The sequence below is a fragment of the Fusarium sambucinum genome, chromosome I, assembly GCF_050947815.1.
Source record: "Fusarium sambucinum isolate potato_lamoka chromosome I, whole genome shotgun sequence".
NCBI classification, from domain to species: domain Eukaryota; kingdom Fungi; phylum Ascomycota; class Sordariomycetes; order Hypocreales; family Nectriaceae; genus Fusarium; species Fusarium sambucinum.
In genome coordinates this window covers 5,120,202-5,147,674 of record NC_139294.1, presented here as the reverse complement: position 1 = coordinate 5,147,674, position 27,473 = coordinate 5,120,202, and the positions used below count along the sequence as shown (strand labels likewise).

Below are 27,473 nucleotides of genomic sequence, written 5' to 3'. Positions count from 1 at the left end.
CACCCCTACTAGCATGTAAGCTAAGCTCCTGTGGACCTGCGGCCAAGTCTAAGCCTAAGCCCACCAAAGGAGGACTGAGACTGAGACTGAGACTGAGAGACACCCCAACTCAACTTTGAATTGTCATGGACGTCGATTTGCCTCTGAGGACAAAACAAGACAAACCATTATTCTCACGTCACTTCCCCATTAATTGCAAATGTTGTGGCGTAAATCACCTCACCGGCTCCTTTCCCCTTTTTGACCTGACAAATCGGAGGATTCGATTACTATTACCTTCCGTTCTTACCTACTTTCATACTTCTTACCGACTTCCCCGTGTAGATCTACTTATTCTCCATCTTCCTCCACTCCAAGTCAATGTTTCTCTTGGCACAAAAGACCCCTGCTTGAGTCTGTCTGTCCCTTCTGCCTTGTATGTTGGATGTGCGTATGCTTATGCTTATACATACACAACTACTGTACTCCGTGCGCCATACATACATACATACATACACCTGACGTCTCTGCATCAATCATTTGGATCGTCAATCTGAATCACAGCCCTAACAGGGATCCCACGACACGGGCGGGATAACAGACTAAGCTCTCCGCATCACGAGACGTTGGGTTGTGGTTCGCTCGAAGCAGTGACCCGGATTCCATGACCCTCTCCGTTCCCACTCCTGCGTGCTTGATCTGGCTCTAGAAGTATTTATTTAAACCACTCGCTTTCCTCTCGTTTTCGACCGACATCTATACTCACTAGACACTCTTCATCTTCAAACACTTACCTATATACCCATCTCTATTGTTTGAAGCTATCATACTACAACTCTTCTCACAACTTTTATATTTTATACATTATTCACCTGAAAGTCACAATGGCTCCTGACCTCAACTCTCTCCCCATCTCCCACGGGGAGACCTCTACTGCTACTGCTACTGCTCCTCAGCTCGTTTCAGAGACAGATAGACCAAACATTCTCTTCATCATGGCCGATCAATTGGCTGCTCCTCAACTCAAGATGTACAACCCTGACTCTCAGATCAAGACACCAAACCTCGACCGTCTTGCCTCAACCTCAGTCCAGTTTGACTCTGCCTACTGCCCTTCGCCTCTCTGTGCCCCTTCACGTATGAGTCTGATCAGTGGCCAACTTCCTATGAAGATCGGTGCTTATGACAACGCTGCCCAGATTGGATCAGATGTGCCAACCTACGCTCACTACCTTCGCTCCAAGGGATACCATACATCTCTCGCTGGAAAGATGCACTTCATCGGCGATCAACTTCACGGCTACGAACAACGGCTTACTAGCGACATTTACCCTGGTGACTTTGGCTGGGCTGTGAACTGGGATGAGCCCGACACCCGTCTTGAGTGGTACCATAATGCCAGCTCTATCCTTCAAGCCGGTCCTTGCGGACGAAGCAACCAGCTAGACTATGACGAGGAGGTCATGTTCAAGAGCACTCAGTATCTTTGGGATCACGTCAGAGAGGGCCCCAACAAGCGACCCTTCGCCCTTACTGTCTCACTCACTCACCCCCACGACCCTTACACCATCACGAAGAAGTACTGGAACTTGTACGAGGATGTGGACATCAACCTTCCCGAAGTCAAGATGAACAAGGAAGATCTTGATGCTCATAGCAAGCGACTTCTCAAGGTCTGTGACCTGTGGGACCAAGACTTTACAGAGGAACAGATCAAGCGAGCTAAGCGAGCATACTATGGCTCAGTCAGTTATGTAGACGACTGCATTGGACGTCTTCTCGAAACACTTGAGGACGCCGGCCTGGCTGAGAACACCATTGTCATCTTCAGCGGTGACCATGGTGACATGCTGGGTGAGCGCGGACTTTGGTACAAGATGAGCTACTTTGAGTCATCCGTCCGTGTCCCCATGTTGATCAACTATCCCAAGCGATTCGCTCCTCACCGTGTTACTCAAAATGTTTCGACTCTTGACCTTCTTCCTACCATCTGCGATTTGGTCGGAACTAAGCCATCCCCTTACCTCCCGATGGACGGAATCAGCATGCTGCCTCACCTTGAAGGCCGCGAGGGCCACGACACTGTCATTGCCGAATACACTGGTGAGGGCACTGTTCGCCCAATGATGATGATTCGAAGAGGCGACTGGAAGTACATCACTTGTCCAGCTGACGAGCCTCAACTCTACAATCTCGCCCGTGACCCCAAGGAGTTGGATAACCTTGCCCGGTTCAGAAAGATTGCACCTCATACAGCCGAAGAGGAGGAGGCCAAGGAGGTTTTCCATAAGTTTGAGGCCGAAGCACACGTTCGGTGGGACTTTGGTGCCATTACAGAAAAGGTGTTGCTCTCTCAGCGCACACGGCGAGTAGTATGGGATGCCCTGAAGGAGGGCGAGTTTACAAGCTGGGACCACAACCCCGATGACGATGGCAGGAAGAAGTAAGTGGATAGTTCACCATCGCCAACCCCGAGTACATTCAATTTACTCAAGCCACGGCGTCACATTATACAGAGTTCAAAACATGCTAACGCCGTTTGCCGCAGGTATATCCGCTCATGCATGGATCTCGACGATCTTGAGCGCCGAGCTCGCTTCCCAGTCGTCGATGCTCACGGATATGAGAGTAAGGCCGTATCACACGTCCGTAGCGGCTGAGGCTACCTGCGCTTGATGGGAACTTTATGAGACATGACAGAAAGACTTTTTTTTCTTTTTCTTTGGCTGGTGATTTTATGGTTCTATTCAGCGATTATTCTTGATGTGCAACTGCACTTCGCAAGCAGAATTGGATTTTAATACTTGTTTTTCCCGCATCAAGCATAGCTAGCCATAGGTTTTTTTTTGTATGTTATAGCAAAAAGTCTTGGTTTTTATGAGATAGTCGAAATAAGAGATGAACATGATCAATTTTGCATTTTTCTGATCTACAGCAAATTCATTGATTATAATGCTCACACTATTGTTTCACCTTTGAGGCACCGTTGTCAAGACCACTACTCTTTTTTTTTATTAGGATCGAAAGTGTCTCGTCAGCTATAAGATTCACATAAAGTCTACGTCAACAGGCCAGATGGTCTAGACATTGTAATTGAGTATTGAATTAAGGGATGACAACAGTCGTTATTGTCACCACCTACTATTCAAAATCCCACTTCATCGCCTCAATTCCCAACATCAATAAGTACCTTGCATAACACATATGGCACCACTCTGGAAGATCGGCTGTGTCATCTTCCGGGCCCGAAGCGGTCGATCGCTCGAATTTCATAGGAACGTCGCTCCGGCATGTAAGAATTCCTCATTATAAGCGCAGATTGTGTGATTTTGGCGTCTATGTCGCAAAGGGAACCATGACGTTAAGAATCTGGGGTGAGTGGAGAGAAGGCCCGCTCTACTCAGGGTCTAGGTATCCGTGTGTGAGTTAGGCGTTGTTCTAGAGGTTTCAAGAGGGTGGTGATAGAAAAGGATTCCGGCTTGATTTGATATTCTTGTAGCAGGTGTTGAGGCAGAAGCAAGAGTGACACAGTCTATGTAAATGTTGATAATCACAGAGAGTATGGATATTTTCAACGTCAACGTTTTCAAACAGTTGAAGGGGTATTTCCATCGCATGAGAAAGTACTTATTTCTTCAGCCTCGGCTATTAATATAGTATAATAAATTTTGTGTTTTACTGTTGACTTATGGTTTATACCTACCCGACACCGGCATCGGTCATTCTACGCGATAACGCGTTTTGATCTGGAAGCTCTGAAATGCCCCGCGCCGCAACTAAATTTCCTTTATCCAAACATTTAACCAACTTTAAGTAACTCGTGTCATTTGAATGGGAAACAACAACTCTTCGTCTATTATTCCAGTTATATTCATAAGCTGCGGAGTCTCAATTACCAAAAGACCCAGCGATCGGCATCGCGCTCTATCTGAAAACCATCATCATGGCCACCCTTAACCTGGAAGACGACGAGCTCAAGGCTCTTGAACAGACACTGAGCAAGGTGGCACAGCTATCAAGTAGTGTCCAAAGCTTCAGACAAGATCTTCTCAAGAGTAACCCCCTACCACCGCCGTACGTTGTCCTTCACCGCATATGCGCCGTCGAATCGCAGTAGCTGACCTGGTTCATCAGTAAATCAGTCCAAGCGTCAGCAAAAATTCTACAGAAGAACCTTAGATCCCTTCTCGAGAGTACAAACGAAAATGCAGACCTCTTCAACCGCATGGCCATTCATCCTTCGACCAACTATCCCGGCCGCGTCCACGAGAACGTCCTCCTCCAGCTCCTCCGCAAGAAGCTCGAACCCGATATCGAAGAGCTCGTCAGTCAAGGTCTCGAAACATCTCGTCTCGCCACACCAGCTGGTCTGGAATCTCTAGAAAACATATGGAAGGAACTGCGGGCCTGGCTTTCAGACCGGGTGGGTTACTTTGCTGCCAACGAGAACAACGATCCCTATACAGCGGAGGAGCGCGCAAACGGAACTGAGAACGTGCGCACTGGTCTACGGAAGGGCATCGAGGACGACGATGATGAAGAGGACGAAGAGGACGAAGAGGAAGAGGAAGAGGAAGAGGAACAGCCAGCTGCGGCCCCAGTGCAAGTCAGAGGGCCCGAGCCAGAGACATTGCTTTGGTTTGCGGCAAGAGGAGACTTCGAGGTCCCGCGCAATGTCGAGTATGAACGCAAGGAAGATACCTTTAAGGGCGTCTACGTCTACAAGGGACTTCAAGGTGTTGGCATACCGCCTACTATCCAGCCGCCACCGCAGATGCAGCAGGGTTCTGCCCCCTCATAGACGTAGTGTAAGTTGCTCATGATATAAAGCGTTCTGATGCGTTGTCGCATTGTTACTAGACTGATTTGGATGAAGGCGTTTTGGAATAGGTTGCAGTGAGTGGGTGGTTTGGTTTTGATACCCAGATGATTGCGAGTTAAGCTGACGAATGCTTATGTCTAAAGCAATGGGACAAGCAGTATTTTTTAGTCGACGGATTGGCATGTCTGTCGCGCTTATCGACGAGAATTGATGAAAACGTTTCAATGAGGCGATGCGCCCGGGTTTATTGCGATTCTGCCCTGCCATGTGCATCAGTCCATCCGATTTGTATGAAATATCAACTGCGTCCATCATGACTTATAGCTCCCTTGGAAATCCGAAGCAGCAAGCCCAAGATAGCAATTTGATATTCTAAGCTTGACAATCCTTCTTTCTCAACCATCTCTTAGCTCCAACACGAAGCTTTCCTCCGCCAAGGCCGATATGCTGATCGGAGGTTGCTATTCAATGCCATTCGTCGTCATAGCCTCCTAATGTCGTCACTCCAACGTCCGTGGTATGCCAAAGCTCCCGTTCCCCGCGTTTAGATATGGCTGGGATGCTAAGGTTGGGTATTAGTGCTCACGGGACTGACAGGCGGGGAATTGAAGAAAATAATACGACATACTGTGCAGATGATGCTGTACTGGCTTTTCTGGCAGCATTCAAGACAGACAGCATGGACGCCATGCATGGCAGCTTACCTCCCTACTTATACAGCTTTGAACAGAAGCTTGACCCAAGTCTAGGTTCTTTCTTTCTTCTTCATTCAAGTCGCTCAACTGTTGCCATCTACCCAGTGAGTGGTCCGTCATGATATCTTCATATCAATTGTGCTGCCATGGCGCTGGCATGCACCCGAGTTCATACAACAGCACATCGCAATCCTTGGTGCCGCATATTGATATCGTATCGAGCCATGAAGCGACACCGCGCATCATGTCAGACTCGATGCTCGTGAAACCCGAGAACAAAGTCACATTTATGACACTGCCGCCCGAGATTCGACTTCATATCTACCATTGGCTTCATCTCATGTGCCCTGTTCGCCACGCGCAGCTCGCGCCATGGTATCCGACTCCAGTTCACTGCCAATATATTCTACAGCCCGTTGGTTTGAAAGCTGAACCCGAGAGCGCTACATCAAAAGGTCACACAGAACCAGACCAAGGATTGCTCTCACCATACCGGCCCCTTTCAGGCCTGCCCACAAGTCTTTTACGCACCAATAGACAAATCTACAGTGAAGCTCGTCTTATCCCTTTTGAACGGAATGAGTTCGTTTTTGTCAACTGGTTCGCTTCGGGACTCTGGGCAGCACGCGCCTTCACCCTCGCCCTCGCCCCCTGGCAGCGCGCTGCCCTACGCTATGTAAGACTAGAAGTTCTTGCACGAGACGTGGTAGTAGGAGGCGCAGGTCGCGAGGAATGGCGTGCTCTGTGCCGCGAATGGGCACCAGGTGTCCGAGGTCTGCGGATGAAAATGGTTCTTGGGGCGAGCACCTCGGTGGTGACGGGGCCGGCGTACGGAGGCGGAGTGGAGCGCAGAGCGGAAGCGGCGCGGCAATGGGTCGGCGAGGGACTCGGCTATATGAAGAGGCTGGAGAGGGTTGAAATGGAGGTTGTTGCGAGGGAGATGAGCGATGCGGATAAGCTGATGTGGTGCGAGACACTAGAGAGTGAATTGAGAGAGGGAGAGTTGAAAAATGTTGTGGTCGTGTGTGCTGAAAAGGTACAGGAGAAGATGGAGTGGATCAAGACTGACATTGGATGGAGGAACCGTGAGGCCGAAGCTGGTACTGCTGCAAACACTACGATGGAAGAGTCTACGGCGGAAGTGCCGACTAAGCAGAGGCAATAGTTGTTGGTGTCTCACCAAGACATGATGAATCGTTTCATGGAGGCATAGGATGTGTTGGATGGATATCTTGCTCGAGCATTTGTATCATAGGTACTGTTGGGAGGTTCTTTGGCGCACTAGAGAGTATGAATTACGAGAGTAACGAATCTTTATAACGATAAGAAGAAGAGAATGACCTTATTTTATTACTAGTCATCTGATATCTAGTCAACGACACTGTGTATAATAAGCATGCATCTTAGTCGGGATAATTCAATGCCATGTGACTTCGCGCAACTCTCGTCAAACTGTGCCGCATGAGTCACGTCACACGCGGAGTCAAGTTAATTAGCTCTCTTTTTCTTCTTCTTTTAGCGATAACGGGGGCATGTTAGTAATAGCTTGTTCCTCTATTATCTTATATGTGTAATTCCTCAGAATTGTCATTTTGTTGCTGTTGTTCAACATTAAATGTGTGTATGGTTACTTAATTGGTGATTGATTATTCAACCCCGCCTTCACAAAGCACCTTTTCCTCCACCTTGTACGAATAGACAACGAATGTCATTTCTGGAACAATACTCGGCTTACAAATAACGACAACTCTTAACAGTCTTTCTTACTTCTCTACAACAATCATGGAGGCCCGGTGTCAATGTGGTTCTGTGACTTTCAAGACTCCCCTGCCTCAACCTCTTGCTCTCTACATCTGTCACTGCGATGCTTGTAGACGACAAACGGGTTCAGCTTTTGGCACTTCGGCCATCTTTCCTCGCTTCGAGCTGCCTGATACGGATCTTCTAAGCGTGTATAGGTGAGAAGTGGCCATTGCGGTTAAGTGAATAGCTGTGACTAACTAATATCTAGTCGACCTACAGCATCGGGACATCAACTCTACTGGTATGTTTGTTGAATCTTCTGAGTATGACTGGGCCGCTTACTATTGCCTGAATAGTTACTTCTGTCGCAAATGCGGAACTCGTCTCATCCACTCAACTCCTGTAAGTGACAAGCAGTCCCCTCGCTCGTACCCTCATACTTTGACCGAAACTCAGACTCATTATGCCCACAGTCCAAAAACGTTATATCCGTCAAGGGAGGCTGTCTCGACGGATTGGACTGGAAACGCGCGGTGCACATCTGGACCAAGACGGCCATGGTTCCTATCCCCGAGGGTTCTGAAACCCATTCGGAGGAATCGGGATATACGGACTACGGTTCGACCCAGGAGGAGCTGGACCAGCCTGGAGATTTGGTGGGAAGCGCCGGATGTAACGTGCCTCCCAGCGAAAAGACTGGCTTGAGTTCTGTCAAGGCGAATGGGGGTGAAAACTGATGGGGTTTTGGTTTTGGTGTTGACGCATGAATGCATGCCACTGAGTGATCAAAGGTAGTTTGGATTCCAGGAGTTATGTCATGGGGGATTTGGCGCAATAAACGACTAGGACAAATGAAAGGTGAATGATGGTTTGGAACTTCTTTTGAAACAATGATCCGAGTCGTCCAGTTTCTTGTTTCTTTAATCATGGGACCGCAGATGTTTTGATACTGGAAATGCTTTAACTTGGTGTAGTATCTACCAAGACAATACCCTTGTAGAGCCAAGTTGGTTGTCGACTTATACTACGTGCATATCAAGTCCAAGTGCCCTTTAGACTCAGCCTTATTCTTCGTCATGATTTAAAAACTCTTATTAATTCGAAACAATGACATTTATTAAATCACCTGAATTTCTAATCAAAAGACAGAGACTCAAGGTTCTTGGCGCATCGGTCAAAACACTCAAAGGAGCGGAGTCGGCCCCTTCCGAAACCTCGGATGAACAAGGGGTGCTTCAGTTACGTCTCGCTATTGACGGAGAATTCTGGGCGTCCTTTTTCTCTCTCTTTCTCTTCCCCCTAGCATTCGGCCAATCCAAATCGTCCCTTTTTTCTTCAATTTCAAGACCATGACCCAACGGAATAGACCGATTATCGTGTGCTTTTTGTTTGCCTCTTTGGTCGCCAAGATGGCCTTTCTAGATGTGATTATGTGCAGTAACAGCGCTAAACAAAACTCAGTGAATGAATGTGTCTTGTCTTTGCCAAGTCCTGTCAAACGATGGTGCCCGGTATTAGCCTCCTTTTTAGCTAATAGGTATATTACCGTAGGCAGGAAGACTTCCTCTGACTTGCCAAGCTCCAGGATATACGTATGTATAAAATATCGAGACTGAGATGAGTTATTGAATTGCCAAGATGTTGCTGACCGGAAGCCTTCTTATACCTTTGAATTAAAGCTGTCTACTAGCAAGGCTCATCACTTTTTCAAGATGTTATGTTCCCTACAGAGTATGGATAGTCGCCATAACGTCTCAGGAACCACTCTCAAACCCCTGATCCCTGTTTCTTAAGCTACAATAGTGAGTCTCCAAAACTTACACCCCTAGCACATCCTAACCTCAATCGTCGCAGTCTCCGTTTGAGCCTCAGATTCTGGAATCGAAATGCACCAGAATGAACCCCTGTTCAAACGGCTGTGCCTTGCATTATCACCTAGCCTGCCATGCCTCGCCTCTAACGGTGTGAACGGCGGCGCGCGACACATTGGGCTTCCTCAGTTATTACACTACCTATAGCGAATAAACTAGTATCATCCCATTGTCCTCCCCCCTCCTCTCGTCCCTTCTCCTCTGATCTGATTCTGTTTCTACTATGCGTTGTGTTCTTCTTGTTGTTTCTCTCTCGTGACATCCAGTCAATCAATCAATCGCTCGCTCTTTCACTGGCTGATTCGCTGTCACGCCTTCAATTCTTGTTCTGCCCTGTGCAGCTATTATTTCTTAACTTGACCACTTCTGTTGGTCGAGGCACATTTTCTTAATACCATCTCGGTACATCTGTCGCTCATTCATCACAAAACCGAAAACTGTCACCAACGGCTGGACTGTTGTGTTATACCGCTCTTTTACACCAAATCACGAAAGAAATCAATAGTTTATTAGGAGAGAGAGTTAGGATCAAGCATCATGAAGTTGCTGTATTGGCTTACTGCCGCCCATGTTGCGCAGGTAGGTGTACTCGACTTATACCAAAATACCACAAAAGCCAATATTAACTAGGTATAAATTAGGCCGCGGGAAGACATGGGAGGATGAAAAAGAGGCAGGAGATCGAGGGAGCCGTCAACGCAGCCAAGTTTGAAGGGCAAGTCTACGAAAATCGAGGAAACGGCATCGACACTTACTAACATGTCTTCAGACTGAGGCTGTCTTATATCACCGAAACTACCACTGAAAGGGTGACCATGACACAGCTCAGGACAATTCTGCAGACTCCTGCAGCCGTGGCTCCAGTCGCTGCTGAGCCTGTTACTGTTACTATCAACGCAGAGCCTGTAACTGTCTACGAGACCAAGACCGAGGTTATTAACCAAGTCGAGACTCAGTTTGTCACTCAAGTTCAGGTTGAGACTCAATACGTTACTCAGGTCGACGTTCAGATTGTCACTGAAGTGGCTCCAGCTCCTGTAAGTTTATTCAAATCTAGTGTATGCCAGAACTCGCCTGCTGACTGGTCTATAGCCTGCTGTTACCATCAAAGAACCCATTACCATCATCGAGGTAGAGCCCGTCACCGTTAACCAGGTTATCACCGAGACAGTGCAAATCCCTGGAGAAGCACCAGTAAGTTCTCAACCTTTATCTCCGTCTTCAATTAGGATTAGGATTAGGCACTAACACGCCAAAGGCTCCCGTTACTATAACTGTTCCTGGAGAAGGAGCTGTAAGTCGTCGTGAACTCTGAAATGACCACGCACTAACTCAGTAAAGGACCCTATTACTATCATCCACACCGTGCAGGCCCCTCAGGAACCCAGCGCTCCTGTTGGACAAGTCCCAGTGCCAGGCGTTACCACGATCCCGATTCCCGAAAGCTCTCTGCCCAGGACGACACTCGCATCAGACCCGTATGCCGTTGTCGGGCCTATCATAACCCAGAGCATCACTCCCAAGCTCCCTACCGGTGCTCTCGAAGCACCTGCGACTGGGCCTTCCACCAGCCCTGTTGAACAACCTATCGAACAGCCTGCCCCAGCGCCTCCTACCAGCGCTGCCGAGGAGCCCGTTGCACAACCTTCTACCAGTGCTGTCAACGAGCCTGTGCCAAAGCCCTCCACCGTGGCTACCGAGGCACCTGTAGCACAGCCTTCCACCACTGCTATCGAAGAGCCTACGACACAGCCGTCTACCACAGCCGTTGAAGAGCCCGAAGCCGAAGCCACCTCCAGCCAAGCAGAGCCTGCCACTGAACCGACTCCTACCCAGGAGGAGTCTGAGGGCGACACTCCTACCATGTCCCCTTCGATGGATCTCGGCAACGTGGGGCCTGACACCACAGGAGCTATCGCTGCGCCTGTCCTAGACGGAACCAAGCCCACAACCGCCAATTCTGGAAATGCTCCTTCACAGACCAGAGCTCCCATCGATCTCTCCGACCCGTCGAAACTCAGCAGTGTCCTCGACTTGGGCAACTTGGGTGGAGGAGCAGGGCCACTTAAGGCTCGTGCCACGGGTGCTCCGTGAGAGAATGTGGCATCTGACTGGATTGCGTTGAATTCGGTGATAGTAAAATGTAGTGTTTGAGGTAGACTCTGGGTTTCTTTCGAAGAGAAGAGCACCTGTGCTCGTAATATTGTAGCTAGGTAGTCTTATAATACATGTGAGCAAGTCTCCAGAGTAGATCAATGTTTTTTATTATTTTGCATCTTTCTATTGTATGGGTATCATAATGCCATGGCTCTTGCACTCGACAAGTCCGAATACCGAAATGCTCATTTCTTCTCCATTGTTGCATTTCGCTGGGCTAGCTTCATCTTTTTGGCCTGTCGTTTGCTGATTTGCTGATTGTCATCCTCGCCGTTCTTGCGCTTTTGGTTCTGATTCTGTCCCTTGTTTTTGTTCTTCTTTCCGGAATCTTTCCCTGTGTTTTTGCCATCCGCATTATCGATTGACCCTTTTTCTTGTTCGGCGACTTCGACGATGTTGATAACACCCCTGAAGCCGTTCCTCTTGATGCCCTCATTCACAACGACAGAACGCGGTATCTCACCAAGACCTTGCATGCCCCTTTCACTGCCCAAGCCCCATACGCTCAGTAGATTGACCACATCCGCAGGCGCCCTCAGCGACAGCGCATCCTTGGCTTCGCTGCTGAGTAGTATGCCTCTACCACGTGTGGCCCGGATGAGACCTGTGACGTTTGAGATGAAGTTTGCACGCCCTCGGGCATCGGCGGCCAGAGCTTGGCTGTAACACACCTCAAAGCGAATACCCCGCGAAACAGCCGCCATGCATGGTTTCGGTTTGAAGTGGAATTCCAGGTACTTTGTAAAGTCCACGGATATTATGGGTACGTCGAGCGTTAAGCAAGCGTTTTGAAAGGCCTTGTCCGTGAGCGGACGGGTGGCGATGATGTCGTATGCGGAAGTGAGAAACGGAATTCGGTAATTATTGGCCGAAGGGTCTGATAAAGGAAGAGTCGCACGGTGGAGGACATTTGGAAGCTTTGAGGTTGGCGACGATGGAATCGACGGGAATGGCGCGGTATGGTTGGGAGGAAACGGTAGCGTGAGCGTGTGATTGAGAGCGACCGTTGAGTACCCAAGAGATGACGATAGAGTGAGGGTCTGGAGAAGCTGTTCCTCCGTCGTGGAGGGCGACCAGGCGATGTTGAGGTCGTAAAGCATGGCTGGTAGCGCAGTTGTTGGAGCTTTGTTCAAGAGTTTCCCTATGGTCTAGTAGAACATCGTATGTCTATAAGGGGAAAAACTGAAGATGTATTGATGAGGCCTGTGGATTGTACTGGGATCCACGAAAGAAAAAAAGGCAACTGCGCGAGAGTTGTAGCTGTTGTTGTAGGCGATGCGAAAGTGCTGTGGTGGTGATGAGTTGAAGCTGACTTTTTTTCCCCCCTGCCTGTTAAAGTTTCCCCACGAACCAATTTAGTACTGCAGAGACAGTACCATGACGCATAACTCTGCGCCTTCGAGCATGATTGGTTCGCCGATTGCAATTGTTGATATAACACTTTAGGACAATATGTAAGTAAAACAGGCGAATTATGTATTCATTTGTTAATTCTTAGGTATATATCAGTTCCTCTCATCCAGCTTTCCTTTTCTTAGTACTTGCCAGAGGCATCACCTGCAGTGACAGAAACTCGGTCGCAAGAAGCTGTGGTCCGTGCGGCAGGAGCCTTTCCACTAAGAAAGCGCCCCCTACCGTTCGTCATCACCTTGTTCCTGTACCTGACTCTATCAACATCAACACCAACTCTTGTCACTTTCAGCAGTGCAAATACATTATCTTCACTCTCTCTATTTTCAGGAAACGCTTAATTTTGATATATCGCATCCATAGACTCCTGAGTCATTTCCAGCACCAAGATAGATACAGCTTCAACTCACATATATACCTACCAACTACACTGACACCTGACCGACCTGTGACCACAACTTAAGCTTGCCAAGAACTGCGCCGCCTAATTAACGACGACGACGCGCCACCTCAACTCCTGGGCCAGCGACGATCAACTTCGTTTCGACACACAGAACGTCGTACTTGATTGAGACAAATACCCGCCAATAGCCCATTCATCGCAAACACTCTCCGCTCAAAAACCTCTTCAACAATGTTCTTCTTTTTCGTGTGCGGTGAGCACACCTTCCGCAAGGAAGTCCCAGGCTATGAGGGAATGGTATGTCAATGTCACCACTGTGGTAACATGGCTGCGCATGTCCAAAAGAGCAATCCTTGGTTTACATTCTGTTGGATTGTATGACCCATCTCCTGTGACTCTCCCTTCAATCAGCTAACAGCTATTGCAGCCGCTCATCCCTTTGTCCATCTCCGGCTATACTGATGTCGCATGCCGAATCTGCAACTTTCATCAACCGCTAGAGAATCGCCCCGATGTCAAGGCCATGGCCAACGGCGGAGGACCACCACAACAGCAATGGGGACCTCCCCACGGCGCACCTCAGGGGCAACAACCTATGCGATACGGCTAGGATGGGTCGACTGCCCCTCCTGTTGCGCGAGTTTACAAGCGAGCAGTGGCTTTCGGCACACCTGATCTTTTGATACTACGTTTCTTTAGTTTTGGATTTCAATGTTGTTTGATGAGGCGGTACAGCCTGGTGTTAAGGCGAAATTGGGATACCACAGTGGGGAGACTACTGGGATGACTCTGGTTCCAACGGCCAATTTATTTCCGTGCTACTTTGCCGAGCCTATCGATTTACTGTCATTTCGGCGCGAAAACAAATATGGACTGAAAAGAAAACATGCAAATTTTCAAAGCCGATGGGTTTTTGGCAGTGCTTTTGTATTGTGTGAGGATAAGGTTGCTCTTAGAGCCCTATGTTTCGTGACATACCGTCTCATTGCATCGATTAGACTTTGCGAAGCCCCCCCCCCCCCCCCCCCCCATTAAAAGCCGATGGGTTTGGTCCAGAAGCATTTGAGTGGTGATATATAAATTTGCTTATGGCGAGACAGTACTAAAAACTAAGCCTAACTTGTTGGATGATGGGTTTTTAGGGAGGTTTACAGCTCTGATCACTCAGAGGAACGGGATTAAAGCTTTAACTCCTGGGAGACCAAGATAAGAAATTAGTGAGGAAGTTTACACTATCTCAAACTAGTCCCCAGATTGTTGATCTTTCGCACCGCAAACCTTCCAGGTCATGTTTTGCGATATCTCTTGTTATTTGCACACATTTCAGAATGCGATTGAGTTCAAACGGTTCAATCCATCTTCTCTCATTGGTAATTAGTGCCCATCATTCTCCGTTTTCATGTCTAGTAGCTTTTGATGGCTGAAAGGGGGATTGGTATGGCTCGTCTTCATTTCGAGGTGATTATTTTGCCCATCTTTAATACAAGAATTATTAGGAAATACGACATTGGATAGACATACATAGTACAACAGCCAAGTGAAACATTCGACTCGTGCTGCAGGTAAGAAATATTCCACATTATCATCTGGAAGCACGTTACCCTGCAAAACATATGCCCGGTTAGTACGCGTTATTGACAAGGGATATAGTCCCGGTTGCGGGGCGGTCATTCACGGTTGGGAGCTGCGATCTGCACCCATGCCGGTTCAAGCGAGTCGTTGCCCAGCAACGACACCAAACACGGACAGAGACATAAGACCCTTCGGCCAGAAACAGACACCAACCTGGAATCAACAATTTCATCGTGCATGATGATTTGACCCTGACATAAATTCTTTCTCACCTTCTTCATTATACTAACCATACAACAAACACAGCAAAAATCCACAATCATGGATTCACCACCCAAGAGAATGACACGGGCCAGAGCTGCTGCCAAAGCTACGGATCCCGCCGTGAAATCCACAAAGATTGTCACAGCCGCTGCAAGGGCGAGGAGCACTGCAACAGCGGGCACCAAGAGCACAGCCGCCAAGAGAAAGACAAGAGCAGACGAGAACGATGAAGATGAGGAGCAGCAGCGCGAAATTGCTGTTGTTAGGAGAACGCGTGGTCGACCAAGGAAAGCCGGGGATGTCGAAGAGACCGAGGCTGAACCTGAAGCACCCGCAAAGCCTACACGGGGTCGTATAGTAAAGAAGACTGCTACAGAAGCTCCCAGGTCGACTACCACTACCACCGCCACTGCCCCTGCCAAACCTACGCGAGGACGGCCAAGGAAAGCAATTGCTACTGAGGAACCTGCCGCGGCGCCTGTTAAGAAGACTACTACAATACGCACCCGCACTACAACATTATCGACAGCTACGAAGCCAACAACATTGGCCAAGCCTCCTCTGAAGAAATCCGTCAAGTTCCAAGAGCCTGATAAGGAGAATATCGAGCCTGCTGTCGAGGCAAAGGAGCCTGCTCGAACTGGAATTAGAGGTCGGCCGGCCAAGCGTGGAGGAGCAGCTGGAAGTCGAACAACCAGAGCGGCGGTAAGATCCGCTGAATCGACAGACAATAAACCATTAAGTCCTAAGAAGATTACCCAGATACCTGTCTCGAAGGACGACGAATCCGAGGATGAACTTGCCGGCGACATGCCGCCTGTCAAGCCCATGATGAAGAGCCCGATTAAGCCCCCTACCAACACTGTCAAGACCCAACTGGAGCACACCGAAGAAACCACCGAGTCAATAAGTGCTTCTGAGAGTATCAGTAACCCTCCCAGCCTCGGCGCACCCATTTTGAGATCTCCCGCTAAGAGGCAACCTGCATCACCCGACAAGGACACCTTGAGATCCCCAGCTCGTCGCATTGGTCCCATTATTCTCCCTGGATCGACTATGAAGAAGACACAGGAAGGCGACAACCAGGCTGAAGATGGAATGTCTTCCAAGAACTCCCTACTTCAATCTGCGGCTAAGCGACCCCAGTCACCCATTAAGGGGTTGAACTTCGGAGTTTCCTTACAGCCCCAACAATCCCAATCAGCAATGAAGGCTTCTCTTCTGCTTTCACCACCTAAGCGGGCCATGCCTGGGTTGAAGCCAGTTACAGAACCTCGACCCCAAGATGTTCGTCCCCTCGGCGAACTACCAATCATGAAACCTTTGGTTCTTGGCACACCTTCCCGTGCTCCCTCCATCCGACCTTCTGATAAGCTCATGTCAGAGGAGCAAGCTGAGTTGGATCTCGACACAGTCGAGGCCGACGTCTTCGACCAGCCTTTGGAAAACTTGGAGTTCCCCGGCCGTCTGTCTGCTGTCCTCCCCCGTCATGCTGATCCCGCTTGGAAGAAGGATATGGGTATTGCCGACCAGTCTCGAGAGGAGATCGAAGACGTGGAGGAGCCCCAGGCTGAGCCAGAGATTGTCGAGAATATTCAGGAGGAGGTTATTGTCGAACCCGAGCCAACTACAGATGCGGCTGATCTTACCGAAGAAGAGGAGGACAGTATGGTTGTCGACGAGGATACTGGTGACGAGCAGGTCGTCCAGGCAGACGTTGGTCTCCAAGAGACTGAAACCCAGAGTGATATCCCTACACACTCTCCCGTGCAGGAACAGAACCCCATGTACCAGCTTCGAGAAAAGGATCTAGAACCTCAGGATACAGATTCGGAATCTGACGACGAGGGTGCTGCACCCACCAATGCAGTGCCTGTCACTCCAACACCATTTGGTCGCAAAACACCGAAGACCTCTCGAGCTTCCATGGGTGGCTTCAGCGCTCTTGCTGATCGTCTGGGTTCTTGGAAGGCTAGTACTCCGGTTAAAATGGCACCTCTGACTTCTGGAGACAATAAGACCGGCGTTCTTTCCGAACGCGTTGCTACCCCCAAGTCTATGGAATCGCCAGCTTCGACTCATTTCTTTGATGATGAGATGACTGTTCGAGCAGGCATGGAAGATCTACAAGCGGATGATACTGCAGAGGTTGTGGATCCCGATTTTGATGACATGGAGGTTACCGAGGAAGATGTTGAACTAGCTCAGGAGGCCAACGAGATGTCTCTGATGGAGCCTGATGTCCTTGACGAGGTTGTCAACACTGATGCGTTTGACGACACACTCTCTGAAGCTAGCCAAGAGTATGGTGACGAGAACGAGATTCCTTCCTCAATGGTCCCTACCACCCCTGTTCGCCCTGTTATGAAGACCTTCAACACCACTACCAAGGTGCCTTTGAAGCCTGCGGACGACTCCTCACCTACCCCTCTTAAGAAGCGTAGCTTCAGCGCCTCGCGAGTCCCCCCAAAGCGTCCCTCTGGATCAACAAGGAGCTCCACTGCCGTCCCATATTCTCCCAAAGGAAGGAAGAGCATGCCCGCTACCATCCCTGAGAGTCCCTCCACCCCCCCTCCAGCCACTCCCTCAAAGTCAGACCTTTGGTCTTCATTGGGGACACCTGCACGAACACCTCGTCGCGATTTAAACCCAGCCATCCTTCGTGGTGCCGTCGTCTTCGTCGATGTATATACCAGCGAAGGAGCTGATGCTAGCAGCATCTTTGTGGATCTACTCACTCAGATGGGTGCCAAGTGCATGAAGTCATGGAGCTGGAACCCTAGCGGTTCCGAAAACGATATGACTTCAAACAAGGTTGGAATCACACATGTTGTTTTCAAAGATGGCAGCAAACGCACACTGGAGAAGGTCCGTGAAAGCAACGGAGTCGTCCAGTGTGTTGGAGTTAGTTGGGTGCTTGAGTAAGTTGAACACATTCTTTCGTTTTGATCATCAGAGCTAACATGCGCTAGTTGCGAGCGTTTGAACGACTGGGTTGAGGAAAGCTCCTACAAGATCGACACAAGCAACGTCCCCCGCGGTGGAGCTCGCCGTCGCAAGAGTATGGAGCCCAAGGCTTTGGCCAACATGAATGGCACTCTCGTCACCAGCCCTACCAAGGGAGGCTCTCGTACTACTCCTTCTACCCCCAGCAACCGTCGCCAGAGTACACAATGGATGTATACTCCCTCGGAGCAAGACGAAGATGAGGAGATGGAGGATTTCGAGTGGTCTGAAGCAATTCTTACTCCTGTCCCCAAGACACCTGCTCCAGAGGCTATTGCACGATACGCCGCCAATCTCGACCTCGAGTCAGCTTCCGCTGATGATGATGACGATGATGATTTGGATGAGTCACCCACGAAGGATGCTCTCCTGATGCGAACGTGCCCCCCAAAGAAGTCCATCCGTGAGATGGGCGCTGGACTTCTCAGCCAGACCAAGGACGATGGTGTTCTTATGCGACTCATGGCTGCACGTCGCAAGAGTCTGCAGTTTGCGCCCAAGATCGGTAGTCCTTTAGCGAGGACCTGGCAGTAATAGATTGGATATGGTCAAGGTGGAATAATTGTGCATGGACAGGTTTTGTTTGATCCGGAGTTTATGGGTTCATATTAGATTTTGCTGTCGCACGGCATGGCTGGTAACAATCACTCATTTTGCCATAGGAGGGGATACCACGGGAACAGACAGGACCTCCGACTAGGCGTTTGGTGGAATGGCATTGACTGAATACTTGTACACATATTTGAGAGCTGGTACACTAAGAATCCAGCATGTTGATTGATCTGCAATATTTCCGACTCGTGTGTTTGTGTGACTGTAGAAAGCTCGAGACGGGTAAATCTCATATCGCTTGGTAATATGTTTGCTACATGCTCGCTGAACGCCGGAATCATGAAGACCTTCTTCCAACTGTCGCGCCATTTCCCACCAGCTCTTGGCAGAGAAAGATGAAAATGTGACGCCTTATCGTGGTATCGTTTTTAAGCCTTGACAAACGCCCTCATAGCCTTGACAGCATCACCCTCATTGCTCTTTAGCAGCTCGGTAGCCTTTGGCTTGGGAAGTTCGAGCTCCTCGACGAGAAGAGCGACATCAGCAGCGTCGACTTTGACGTTCTTGTTGGAGGCGGCTGCGGCTGCGGACTTGCTGGCGCCGCCGAGGCTCTTGATGGCTTTGTTGGCCGCGTCGGCGTCAACGTTCTGTGGTGTCGAAGGAGAGTCGGCAGCGTCGAGGTTCTCAAGGGCTGAGGCGGCTTTGCGGTCCTCGGCGGACTTTGCTATTTGAGAGGGGGTTTCGTCGGTCATTTTTGTTTCTATTGTGTTTTTTGTGGATTATATGGAAGTAATGGTCAAGGTGAAGGTAACTTGGGTTGACTTCAGGTGGTTGGAATTATAGTGGAGGTGATGGAAGCTATGGTGGGGTTTGGAGGGGCAGTTCCAAGTGGGAGAAGAGCCTGGCCGAGGCAGTATTATGGAAGCTCATATGACAGACTGCTAACAGAATTTCCTCTCATTATTTACATATTAAAACCCATTGGAACTTTGCATTCAAAACTAATGACTACTAACTGTGTGTATGTAAGCTCTGTAAGGCATACGAGCCAATGTCTCGACTCGGCTTTAATAACTAACCTTTGTCTCTATTCAGTCCCATTCAAGCGTCATTAAACGTGTTATGAATGGTTTAGATCAGGCTGTAGTGTATTTTCCATTTATTCTTTTGAGCATTGTTTGTCCAAGTTTGTTGACGCCACATAATAAAACTCCAATCAATGTGTGGAAAGAAAATGACGGAGTTTTTATTCGGTTACGCCACATTTCTTTGTTAATTGGCCTTGTCGTCCGACTTCATTTTCCAGGGTCTGCCTGCTGCATCTTGAGCATCTTTCTTTGTTCACTGTGACTCATTTCTCCAACACCAATTCGATTCAATTCCTCCACCACTTTTTCAACTGACTTGAGAGCGTTACAGGAGAAGCGAATTGATCAAGTCTGGTTATTTGAGTTTGTCACCTGTGTATGGTTCTACTCTGTTGAATTTGTATCTTATTCCACTCTTACACAACCCGGCTTTCAATATGGCTTCATCCTCCTCCGCCGCCTGGGATCCCTCTTCTTGGCGCTCAAAGCCCATCAAGCAATCCCCCAACTACCCTGATCCAGAGCCTCTCGCCAAAGCAGTCCAGGAACTCACCGATCTTCCTCCTTTGGTACATCCCAATGAAATCATTGCCCTGAAGGCTCATCTCCGCGATGTCGCACAAGGCAACGCCTTTCTTCTCCAGGGCGGCGATTGCGCAGAGCTATTTGACTACTGCCGCCAGGGTCCTATCGAGAGCAAAATCAAGCTGCTGCTGCAAATGAGTGTCGTTCTCATCTGGGGAACCAACAAACGAGTCGTGCGCATTGGCCGAATGGCTGGACAGTATGCGAAGCCGCGATCGAGTCCTACTGAAATGGTTGACGGAAAGGAAGTTCCCAGTTTCAAGGGCGACATAATCAACGGCTTCCGTCTTGAAGATCGCGAAATTGATCCTAACCGCCTTGTCAAGGCCTACCACCACTCTGCTGCGACCCTGAACTACATCCGTGCCGCTCTCGCCTCGGGTATCGCTGATCTCCACCGGCCGCTTGACTGGGGCCTCGGCCATGTGCGGGACCCGGAGCTCAAGGAGAAGTACTCAACTATTGCTTCGAGCATCCAGCAGACACTGCGTTTTCTCCAAGTTATTAACGCTCGACCTGGCGAGCTGGACTCTGTTGAGCTCTTCACCAGCCACGAGGGTCTCCTGCTTGATTATGAGCAGCCTCTGACCCGTCTGCTTGACAAGCCTGTTGCCCGGACCGTAAGCCCCACGCCTCCGGGTGGCGACGGCGAGAAGAAAGAATACTACGATACCTCTGCGCACTTCATCTGGATCGGTGATCGTACACGCCAGATTGACCATGCTCACGTTGAGTTCTTCCGTGGCATTGCCAACCCTATTGGTATCAAGGTCGGTCCTACAACACCAGCCTCAGACCTCCTCTCTCTCCTCCGCACCCTAAACCCATCTTGCGAGCCCGGTAAGATCACTCTCATCACACGCTACGGCGCCGCCAAAGTGGGCGATCTCCTACCCACGCAAATTCGTGCTGTCGAAGACTCAGAGTACCGCCGCACTGTTGTCTGGCAATGTGACCCAATGCACGGCAACACACTGTCCACGCCGACAGGCATTAAAACACGTCGTTTCGGCGATATCTACCGTGAGCTTCAAGAGACGCTACGCATCCACAAGGAGCAGGGTAGCAATCTCGGCGGTATGCACCTTGAGCTCACTGGTGATGCTGTTACAGAGTGTTTGGGTGGCAGCGAGGACTTGGGCGAGGACGATTTGTCGACAAACTACACTAGTTTCTGCGACCCGAGACTCAACGAGAAGCAGGCTCTCGAGCTGGCTTTCTTGGTGGCGGATCATTTCTCGAGAGAAGAAAAGGCGGTATGAATGGGGAATGCGTTTTGTAAGAGTTTGAGGCAATGAAAATGGGTATATCCACCAATTATAGGAAATAACAATATGAAAAGAAAGTATAGTGTCATGAGCATCATAAAGAAAAATATTACGAATGAGACGTGATATGAATAAAAGTTCATTTCTGAACAATAGGGCACAATTTATTGACCTTTATTTATTTATTCAATGTGTTGCTTGCTTCTCTCTGAGCTCTAAGCATAGATATGGACTTAATATTTGGTACTGCTGTACCTTATCTAGTTGTCAAAATAGATGTAAACTGATATCATGTCCATCTGAAATTATTGTGCTGCCGTTACGTAAAAACTGTCATATCTTGAATTTGATCGCTCCCCCGCCACTCTTAACAGGACTGTCGTACCATCAAGCCAGTGTGATGGTTTGCGCCGCCTGGAAAGCGTCGCCCTTCTCCAGCTTCTGCCAGCCCTTGACGGAACCAGGCTCAACGCACAACATGTTCTTCCAGCCGTCCTTGGGAGAAAAGTCCTTGATGCCGGCGGACTTGTCAACCCAGGGGTTCCAGACAACGACCTGGTCGAGGTTGTCGCGGACGATGCGGTAGCGGGGGCTGCCGGACTCAGAGATGACGACGGGGTGCTTGGGTCCGTTGGCGGGCGTGTACACGGAGTCGGTCTCGCCGGAGAAGGTGATGGCGCCGGATTGAGTGGCCTCTGAGCTGGAAACCTTGGAGAAGTAGACAGAGTCTTCGAGGCCAGTAACCTCTGTTGAGGCGATATCCTTTGAATAGTTAGTTCAAGCTCATTCGATATGATGGGGTATAAACATACGCCGATCCTGAAGTAAGTGTGAAGAAGAGTCTGGAAGTCAAACGCGTCGTCGCCGTCGTTGGTGATAACGATTGTGGTGCCGAGACTCTCGCTGTCGAGAGAAACACTGTAGATAAGAGCAAACTTGTAGGGCCAGAGCGCCTTGAAGTCGTCGCTGATGCTCTCAGAGGACAGGCCAAAGTCGAGCTTGACGCTAGAGCTGGAGCCCTCGCTGGTGGACTTGCCAAGGAACTCCCATCGTGAGTTGCGAGCAAATCCGTGCTGGGGAAGCTTGGCTACGGGTTCGTGGTCAGGGGCGGTACCAAAGACCTGCGGAGATTTGAATTAGAGACAGCAATGGGAGATTGCGGCTTGGAGGTGGTCATACAGGGAAGACGATGGGAATGCCTCCTCGAACGGGGGCACTGCCATCAAGAGCAGCAGTCTCGCTAACCCAGAGCTTCTCGGCTCCTGCAGCGTCCTTCCAGCTGATTACGGTGGCACCATGGAGGAGGACCTCGACACTCTCGCCTGAGGGAAGAACGGCCTTGACACGGGAGTTGTCGTGGGTAATGTCGGCAACAGCTTGGGGAGGAGCTGCGGGGGTTGAGGTAAGTGCCGAAGGCTTGTTAGGACGGTCGACCATTGTGAAAGATTTTGTGTATGAAGAAATGCTAAAAGGCTTTGAACAAGTGAAGGGAGTTGGAGGTGGAGGTGGAAGGTGAGGTAACGTCGTGGCGGGCGGGATGCTGAAGTGGGGTTTAGTAGGGTCCGTTCAAGTGGAGGAGGAGGGGGATAAAAGATGGAAGAGCACTAAATAAGTAATCTGGAATAAAAGTGATGAAAGAGGTTAAATAGGACCTCGTAAAGCTGATAGTCTATGCCTACTAATCAATCAGCCTTTTATCCCCTGTAGTTTGATACCTAATGTGGTCTTCTCTAAGTCCGTGGTTGCTTCATGTCTGGGAGGAGGTGACAACCCAAGCATGTCAACAATGGCGGGGTAGCTCAAGAGGAACCAATAGAGTAAAGCTGTAAAGCTGTTTAGTGGGTATCAGCTGCTAAAGTTAGAGTTGTTACCGGTCATATTCAGAGCTGAAACACGTCTCAGATGTTGGCTTGTGATACATGAACCAATCCGCCAACTCTTTCTTCCAGGACGTATTAGGCATCGCTTTAAGAAATAAGCCATTTTCAATCGCTCGTTGAAACATGCAAGATATCAAACTCTTTATTTTCGGGGCTTCATCATGCAGACAGACCTCTATTGAAACGGGTATCTATGGTATATCTTCATCATGCATGATGCCAGTTCTACACTCAGCCTCATCGTGATCTTTCACCCATTTTAGAGTATGACAGTTTCTCCAAAAGAAGACTACCATCAACCAACAACATCTCTTCAAGTCTCACGGCGCTGGTTTTCCTCATCGTGCGACGTGAACATGGCGGCGTTGTTATGCTCGCCGCTTTGTCCACTCGAGCTTCCACGTCCGCTTCGGTGCTCAGCATGAGCCTTCTCATCCACTTCTTCGACAGCTATCAAAAGGTTTCCGTTGTTGTCGTATCTTCGAGGCTCGACCTTGGCCTGCTTAACAACGCCAAGAGCGCCCTTCAACCCATGCTCCACCTTTTGGAAGATGGTATCCATTTCCTCCAAGGATCGATATGCTGTCTCAGGGAAAAAGAAGTAAACCGAGGGAACCATGATGGCGTTGATGACGGCGAATATGATGTACGTGTTGGATCCGATGTTCTCAAATGCTGGAGGAGTGATCATAACAACCAACCAGTTGAAGATCCAATTACTCGAAGTCGATAGAGCGTTGGCAGGGGCACGGATTCTCAGAGGTGTAATCTCAGCTGGGTATAGCCAGGTCATTCCAAGCCAACCAACGGCGAAGAACGAGTTAAAAACAAACAAAAACACGATACCCACAATCTGACATGCTCTCGCGTCACTAGAGCCTACACCAGCGAGGATAGCCATGGATGCACATTGTCCAGCTGCACCAAAAAGCATGAGTTTTCGGCGACCAACACGCTCCACCAGCCAGATTGCAGGAAGAGAGGCCAGAAAGTACTCGGTACCGTTCAGAGCAGCCATGAGAAGTGGCATATGTCCTGTCATGCCGAGTCCGGAGTAGATGGAAGCGGCATAGTAAGTGATCAGGTTGATACCAGAAATCTGTTGTTATAAAATCAGCATACTTTAATCCACCACTAAGGGAAGCTGTCTTACCTGTTGGAACATTTGATTGACAAAAGCAAGGATAGTGCGATGGAAATTCTTGTTGTGGTTACGAGAGAACAAATCCGAGAAGGCTCCCTTGCTCATCTCTGTGGTAGTATCCTTCATGGCCCTGAATTCGTTGTCGACGTACTTGCTCTGAACATCCTGACCAGCGATCGCAGCAATGACTTCCTTGGCATCATCATCACGACCCTTAAGCACAAGCCAGCGGGGGGATTCGGGTAGGTTCATGACAAAGGCCATGATGATGAGACAGAAGACGATTTGAAAAGCCATTGGAAATCGCCAGCAGGCAGAGGTGTCCTGCGCGAAGTACATGCCATAGTCGACCCAGTAGGAAATAGTGATACCAAGTGTGATCAGAGCACCTTCAATCATGACCAGTTTACCACGCTTATGGGCAGAGCATGTTTCGGATTGCCACATGGGGACGGTAGAGGTGTTACCACCGTTGCCGAGGCCAGTAATTATTCGTCCGATGATAAAGTGTTCCAGAGAGTACGCAGAGGCCTGAAGAGCGGCGCCAATAACCATGATTGTGGTTCCAAGCATGATCATCTTTCTGCGGCCAAGTTTGTTTCCGAGGAAGATGGTAATGATAGCACCAAAGAAGCAACCCAGGTTATAAGAGGACACGGCAATGCCTTGGTAGTTTGAGCGGTCCTTTCGAACCGCAGCGGACACGCTAGGATCCTCACTGTGCATATCAGGGAATTGTTCCATGAATGGAGCCATTGTTAGAATACCGCCCATAACACCTTGGTCTGCAGCAATTGTTAGTTCAGCTTCATTGGAAAGCCCATATCTAACTTGTTGTCTTGTCTGCAGGCGCGAAGGTCAACCTTACCGTAACCAAAGAGCAGGAAATCAGTTCCTGCAATAGCACTGATGGCATAGTTGAGGGACTGGCCTTGAAGGCCAAAGTACTTCTTGAACATGGTAAAGGTGTATCAAAGCCGACACCCAAACTCTGTACCGAGAGACAAATGAACGAAGTTTATGTGGTAAACGTGGGCAGCTAAGGAGGAGCCATTTGGGGTTATAAAGAAAATAGAGACCGAGGATGCTCTCATTTTGTACCGCAGTCATGTAGGACATGCTACTGGGCGTCGAATGACATCTCCACCTAAGCCAGACACCGAAGCTGGTCTCTCAGCCGGACCTTGGTTATCCATCCATGGCCATCGGTCTTGGCTGTCTATGATGGACCCCTCGGCCAAGGGCAGGACCGTACTGTGCATACAGTAAGGTATGTACTGACTCTCTGTCGTCTGCACTTGTGTGAGGCCATGATCGGCATGGCCATGATCCCTGTACCGGGATAAAAGTTGTAGGGAATTCTCAAGAGCGAACGGGTGTTGTTGGGACCTTGAACGCTTCTGCAGATCTAAACGAGTAACAGATAGCCGAAAAATGTTCATCTTCAGCAAACGACTGCTTTCTGTGGAATCACCATGATTTCCACAGTGTCATCCTCCACACACTTGCAGTGAACATCGATCGTGGAGAAGCGTGTAAACTCTGGCCCAAATTCTGTGGAGAGTTGGGGAAGTAAACTAAACATCGGGGGGTCCTGGAGAAGGCTGGAGCGTGGGGAATGCGACGTCATAGCTCTCGGCGTTCTTTAAGTGAGGGTCCTTCAGGGCATGAGATTCATTGACAGAACAAGCCAGACTTTCAATGTTCCTTGTATTAGAAAAAGACAAGTTTGGCTCTGAATCTAGAGGAAAGGAAGTTGTTGCTTCGCACGTGATATGGAAATATTCGTGGAAGGTACTATTCCTTCCCGTCTTGCCAATGTCTTGGAACAATACTAGCATCGCCTAGAACGGAGGCTCAACTTTACCGTCTCTTAACATCAATCAGGAGAAGAGACTCTACTAGTTATGAAATCAACTCATCAATCAATTGTTGCCTTTGAGGACTGACGAAGCATGACCTCTCTACACAGTACGATACCGTATAACGTCAACTTGACCGGACTCTCGGGCAGTCAAAAACGTGCCATTGCAACGCTTCAGTCCCTGTCGTTGTTGATGCCAAGATTCAACTTGCATTGCGTATCCGCTGTGCTCTTAACTAACCAATCAACTATAGAAGTTCACTTTTAAAAGATGAACCGTCAGACCGTTTTTGCAAAAGACCCTCTCACTTCTCCACAGTTTCTATCTCGTGGATGAAATCTAACTTATGTCGCTCAACCTCAACCCCGGGTTTCCATGAACCATGACTTCTTGACGTCACTGAGTTGTTAGCAGGCCGAATCAAGACAAAGGCATCATGGTGGTACAGACAGAGAGCCATAGTTTGTCTTGAGCGAATATATATCAGCTTGTTTCGGGTTACCTACATGGGTTAACCGATATCCAGGCACAGCCTTCTTCTTGCTTTAACTAGACCGCGTTGATATTAACATCTCTCATCGATCGATTCAACTGCAGATCGATAAAAAAAATAGAAACCTGCTGGACGACATTAAAACTTCAACAGCCATTAAGAGTCTTAGGGCAAAACCCCACTAATAAGTAGCTGAGCATGGCAGTATGGGTTATCTTGATATTTTCTTTCGACCTTCGAGACTATTTAATATGTCGCCAGGTCCCTTTAACTGGTCATCGGGTCGGGGAATTTATGATTTATCTAACTACTTGGGGTAATCTTCGACTTGGCGTATGTAAAAGTCGAGTATAAGAGATGATCACTGTACTATCCTATAACAGAGGTGCACACATGCTCAATGATCAAAGTGAAAGTTCCACAGAAAACTTATATTAGGTGCTTGAGTTATACTGTTATCGATCCCAAGAGACCAGCTAGGTACAATTCTTCAATTCCGGTCATCCGCCCATGAGCTCTCACTAGCTTACACCATTCCTCTCTGAGCACAGCATGTAACATTGACTGTTTGAACAGATACCCAGAACATCTTGCAGTATCGACATCGAATCATGTCTATAGTGATCTTGGCATATAAATCTAAAATATTTTCTAACAAAGTCACCCCTTTCAAGAT

The 27,473-nt window shown here is 48.9% G+C and overlaps 12 protein-coding genes across 12 annotated transcripts; 8 read left to right on the top strand and 4 right to left on the bottom strand.

Annotated features, from left to right (window-relative positions):
- Positions 1-863: 863 nt before the first annotated feature.
- Positions 864-2,639, top strand: FSST1_004362 (alkaline-phosphatase-like protein; the record flags this gene model as incomplete). The annotated part of the gene is made up of 2 exons (XM_083230530.1): positions 864-2,422; positions 2,528-2,639. The coding sequence occupies 2 exons, from the start codon at positions 864-866 to the stop codon at positions 2,637-2,639; spliced, it is 1,671 nt and encodes a 556-aa protein (XP_083087792.1).
- A 1,283-nt stretch (positions 2,640-3,922) lies between these two features.
- On the top strand, positions 3,923-4,780 carry FSST1_004361 (RNA polymerase II mediator complex subunit MED8; the record flags this gene model as incomplete). The annotated part of the gene is made up of 2 exons (XM_083230529.1): positions 3,923-4,053; positions 4,114-4,780. The coding sequence occupies 2 exons, from the start codon at positions 3,923-3,925 to the stop codon at positions 4,778-4,780; spliced, it is 798 nt and encodes a 265-aa protein (XP_083087791.1).
- A 960-nt stretch (positions 4,781-5,740) lies between these two features.
- Positions 5,741-6,661, top strand: FSST1_004360 (uncharacterized protein; the record flags this gene model as incomplete). The annotated part of the gene is made up of 1 exon (XM_083230527.1): positions 5,741-6,661. The coding sequence occupies one exon, from the start codon at positions 5,741-5,743 to the stop codon at positions 6,659-6,661; it is 921 nt and encodes a 306-aa protein (XP_083087790.1).
- A 617-nt stretch (positions 6,662-7,278) lies between these two features.
- FSST1_004359 (Mss4-like protein) lies at positions 7,279-7,976 on the top strand (the record flags this gene model as incomplete). The annotated part of the gene is made up of 4 exons (XM_083230526.1): positions 7,279-7,454; positions 7,508-7,540; positions 7,596-7,641; positions 7,713-7,976. The coding sequence occupies 4 exons, from the start codon at positions 7,279-7,281 to the stop codon at positions 7,974-7,976; spliced, it is 519 nt and encodes a 172-aa protein (XP_083087789.1).
- Positions 7,977-9,647: 1,671 nt separating this feature from the next.
- Positions 9,648-11,204, top strand: FSST1_004358 (uncharacterized protein; the record flags this gene model as incomplete). The annotated part of the gene is made up of 6 exons (XM_083230525.1): positions 9,648-9,689; positions 9,752-9,816; positions 9,880-10,147; positions 10,203-10,304; positions 10,369-10,404; positions 10,452-11,204. 6 exons carry the CDS (start codon positions 9,648-9,650, stop codon positions 11,202-11,204), a joined length of 1,266 nt encoding a protein of 421 aa, XP_083087788.1.
- A 248-nt stretch (positions 11,205-11,452) lies between these two features.
- On the bottom strand, positions 11,453-12,367 carry FSST1_004357 (RNA-binding RNA processing protein RPP1; the record flags this gene model as incomplete). The annotated part of the gene is made up of 1 exon (XM_083230524.1): positions 11,453-12,367. One exon carries the CDS (start codon positions 12,365-12,367, stop codon positions 11,453-11,455), a length of 915 nt encoding a protein of 304 aa, XP_083087787.1.
- Positions 12,368-13,311: 944 nt separating this feature from the next.
- FSST1_004356 (uncharacterized protein) lies at positions 13,312-13,690 on the top strand (the record flags this gene model as incomplete). Its single annotated transcript, XM_083230523.1, has 2 exons — positions 13,312-13,455; positions 13,508-13,690. The coding sequence occupies 2 exons, from the start codon at positions 13,312-13,314 to the stop codon at positions 13,688-13,690; spliced, it is 327 nt and encodes a 108-aa protein (XP_083087786.1).
- A 1,283-nt stretch (positions 13,691-14,973) lies between these two features.
- On the top strand, positions 14,974-18,456 carry FSST1_004355 (BRCT domain-containing protein; the record flags this gene model as incomplete). The annotated part of the gene is made up of 2 exons (XM_083230522.1): positions 14,974-17,837; positions 17,889-18,456. The coding sequence occupies 2 exons, from the start codon at positions 14,974-14,976 to the stop codon at positions 18,454-18,456; spliced, it is 3,432 nt and encodes a 1,143-aa protein (XP_083087785.1).
- Positions 18,457-18,902: 446 nt separating this feature from the next.
- On the bottom strand, positions 18,903-19,226 carry FSST1_004354 (uncharacterized protein; the record flags this gene model as incomplete). Its single annotated transcript, XM_083230521.1, has 1 exon — positions 18,903-19,226. The coding sequence occupies one exon, from the start codon at positions 19,224-19,226 to the stop codon at positions 18,903-18,905; it is 324 nt and encodes a 107-aa protein (XP_083087784.1).
- A 773-nt stretch (positions 19,227-19,999) lies between these two features.
- On the top strand, positions 20,000-21,409 carry FSST1_004353 (DAHP synthetase; the record flags this gene model as incomplete). Its single annotated transcript, XM_083230520.1, has 1 exon — positions 20,000-21,409. The coding sequence occupies one exon, from the start codon at positions 20,000-20,002 to the stop codon at positions 21,407-21,409; it is 1,410 nt and encodes a 469-aa protein (XP_083087783.1).
- Positions 21,410-21,802: 393 nt separating this feature from the next.
- FSST1_004352 (glucose-6-phosphate 1-epimerase) lies at positions 21,803-22,852 on the bottom strand (the record flags this gene model as incomplete). The annotated part of the gene is made up of 3 exons (XM_083230519.1): positions 21,803-22,177; positions 22,228-22,536; positions 22,595-22,852. The coding sequence occupies 3 exons, from the start codon at positions 22,850-22,852 to the stop codon at positions 21,803-21,805; spliced, it is 942 nt and encodes a 313-aa protein (XP_083087782.1).
- Positions 22,853-23,608: 756 nt separating this feature from the next.
- Positions 23,609-25,398, bottom strand: FSST1_004351 (general substrate transporter; the record flags this gene model as incomplete). Its single annotated transcript, XM_083230518.1, has 3 exons — positions 23,609-24,394; positions 24,449-25,224; positions 25,308-25,398. 3 exons carry the CDS (start codon positions 25,396-25,398, stop codon positions 23,609-23,611), a joined length of 1,653 nt encoding a protein of 550 aa, XP_083087781.1.
- Positions 25,399-27,473: the final 2,075 nt, after the last annotated feature.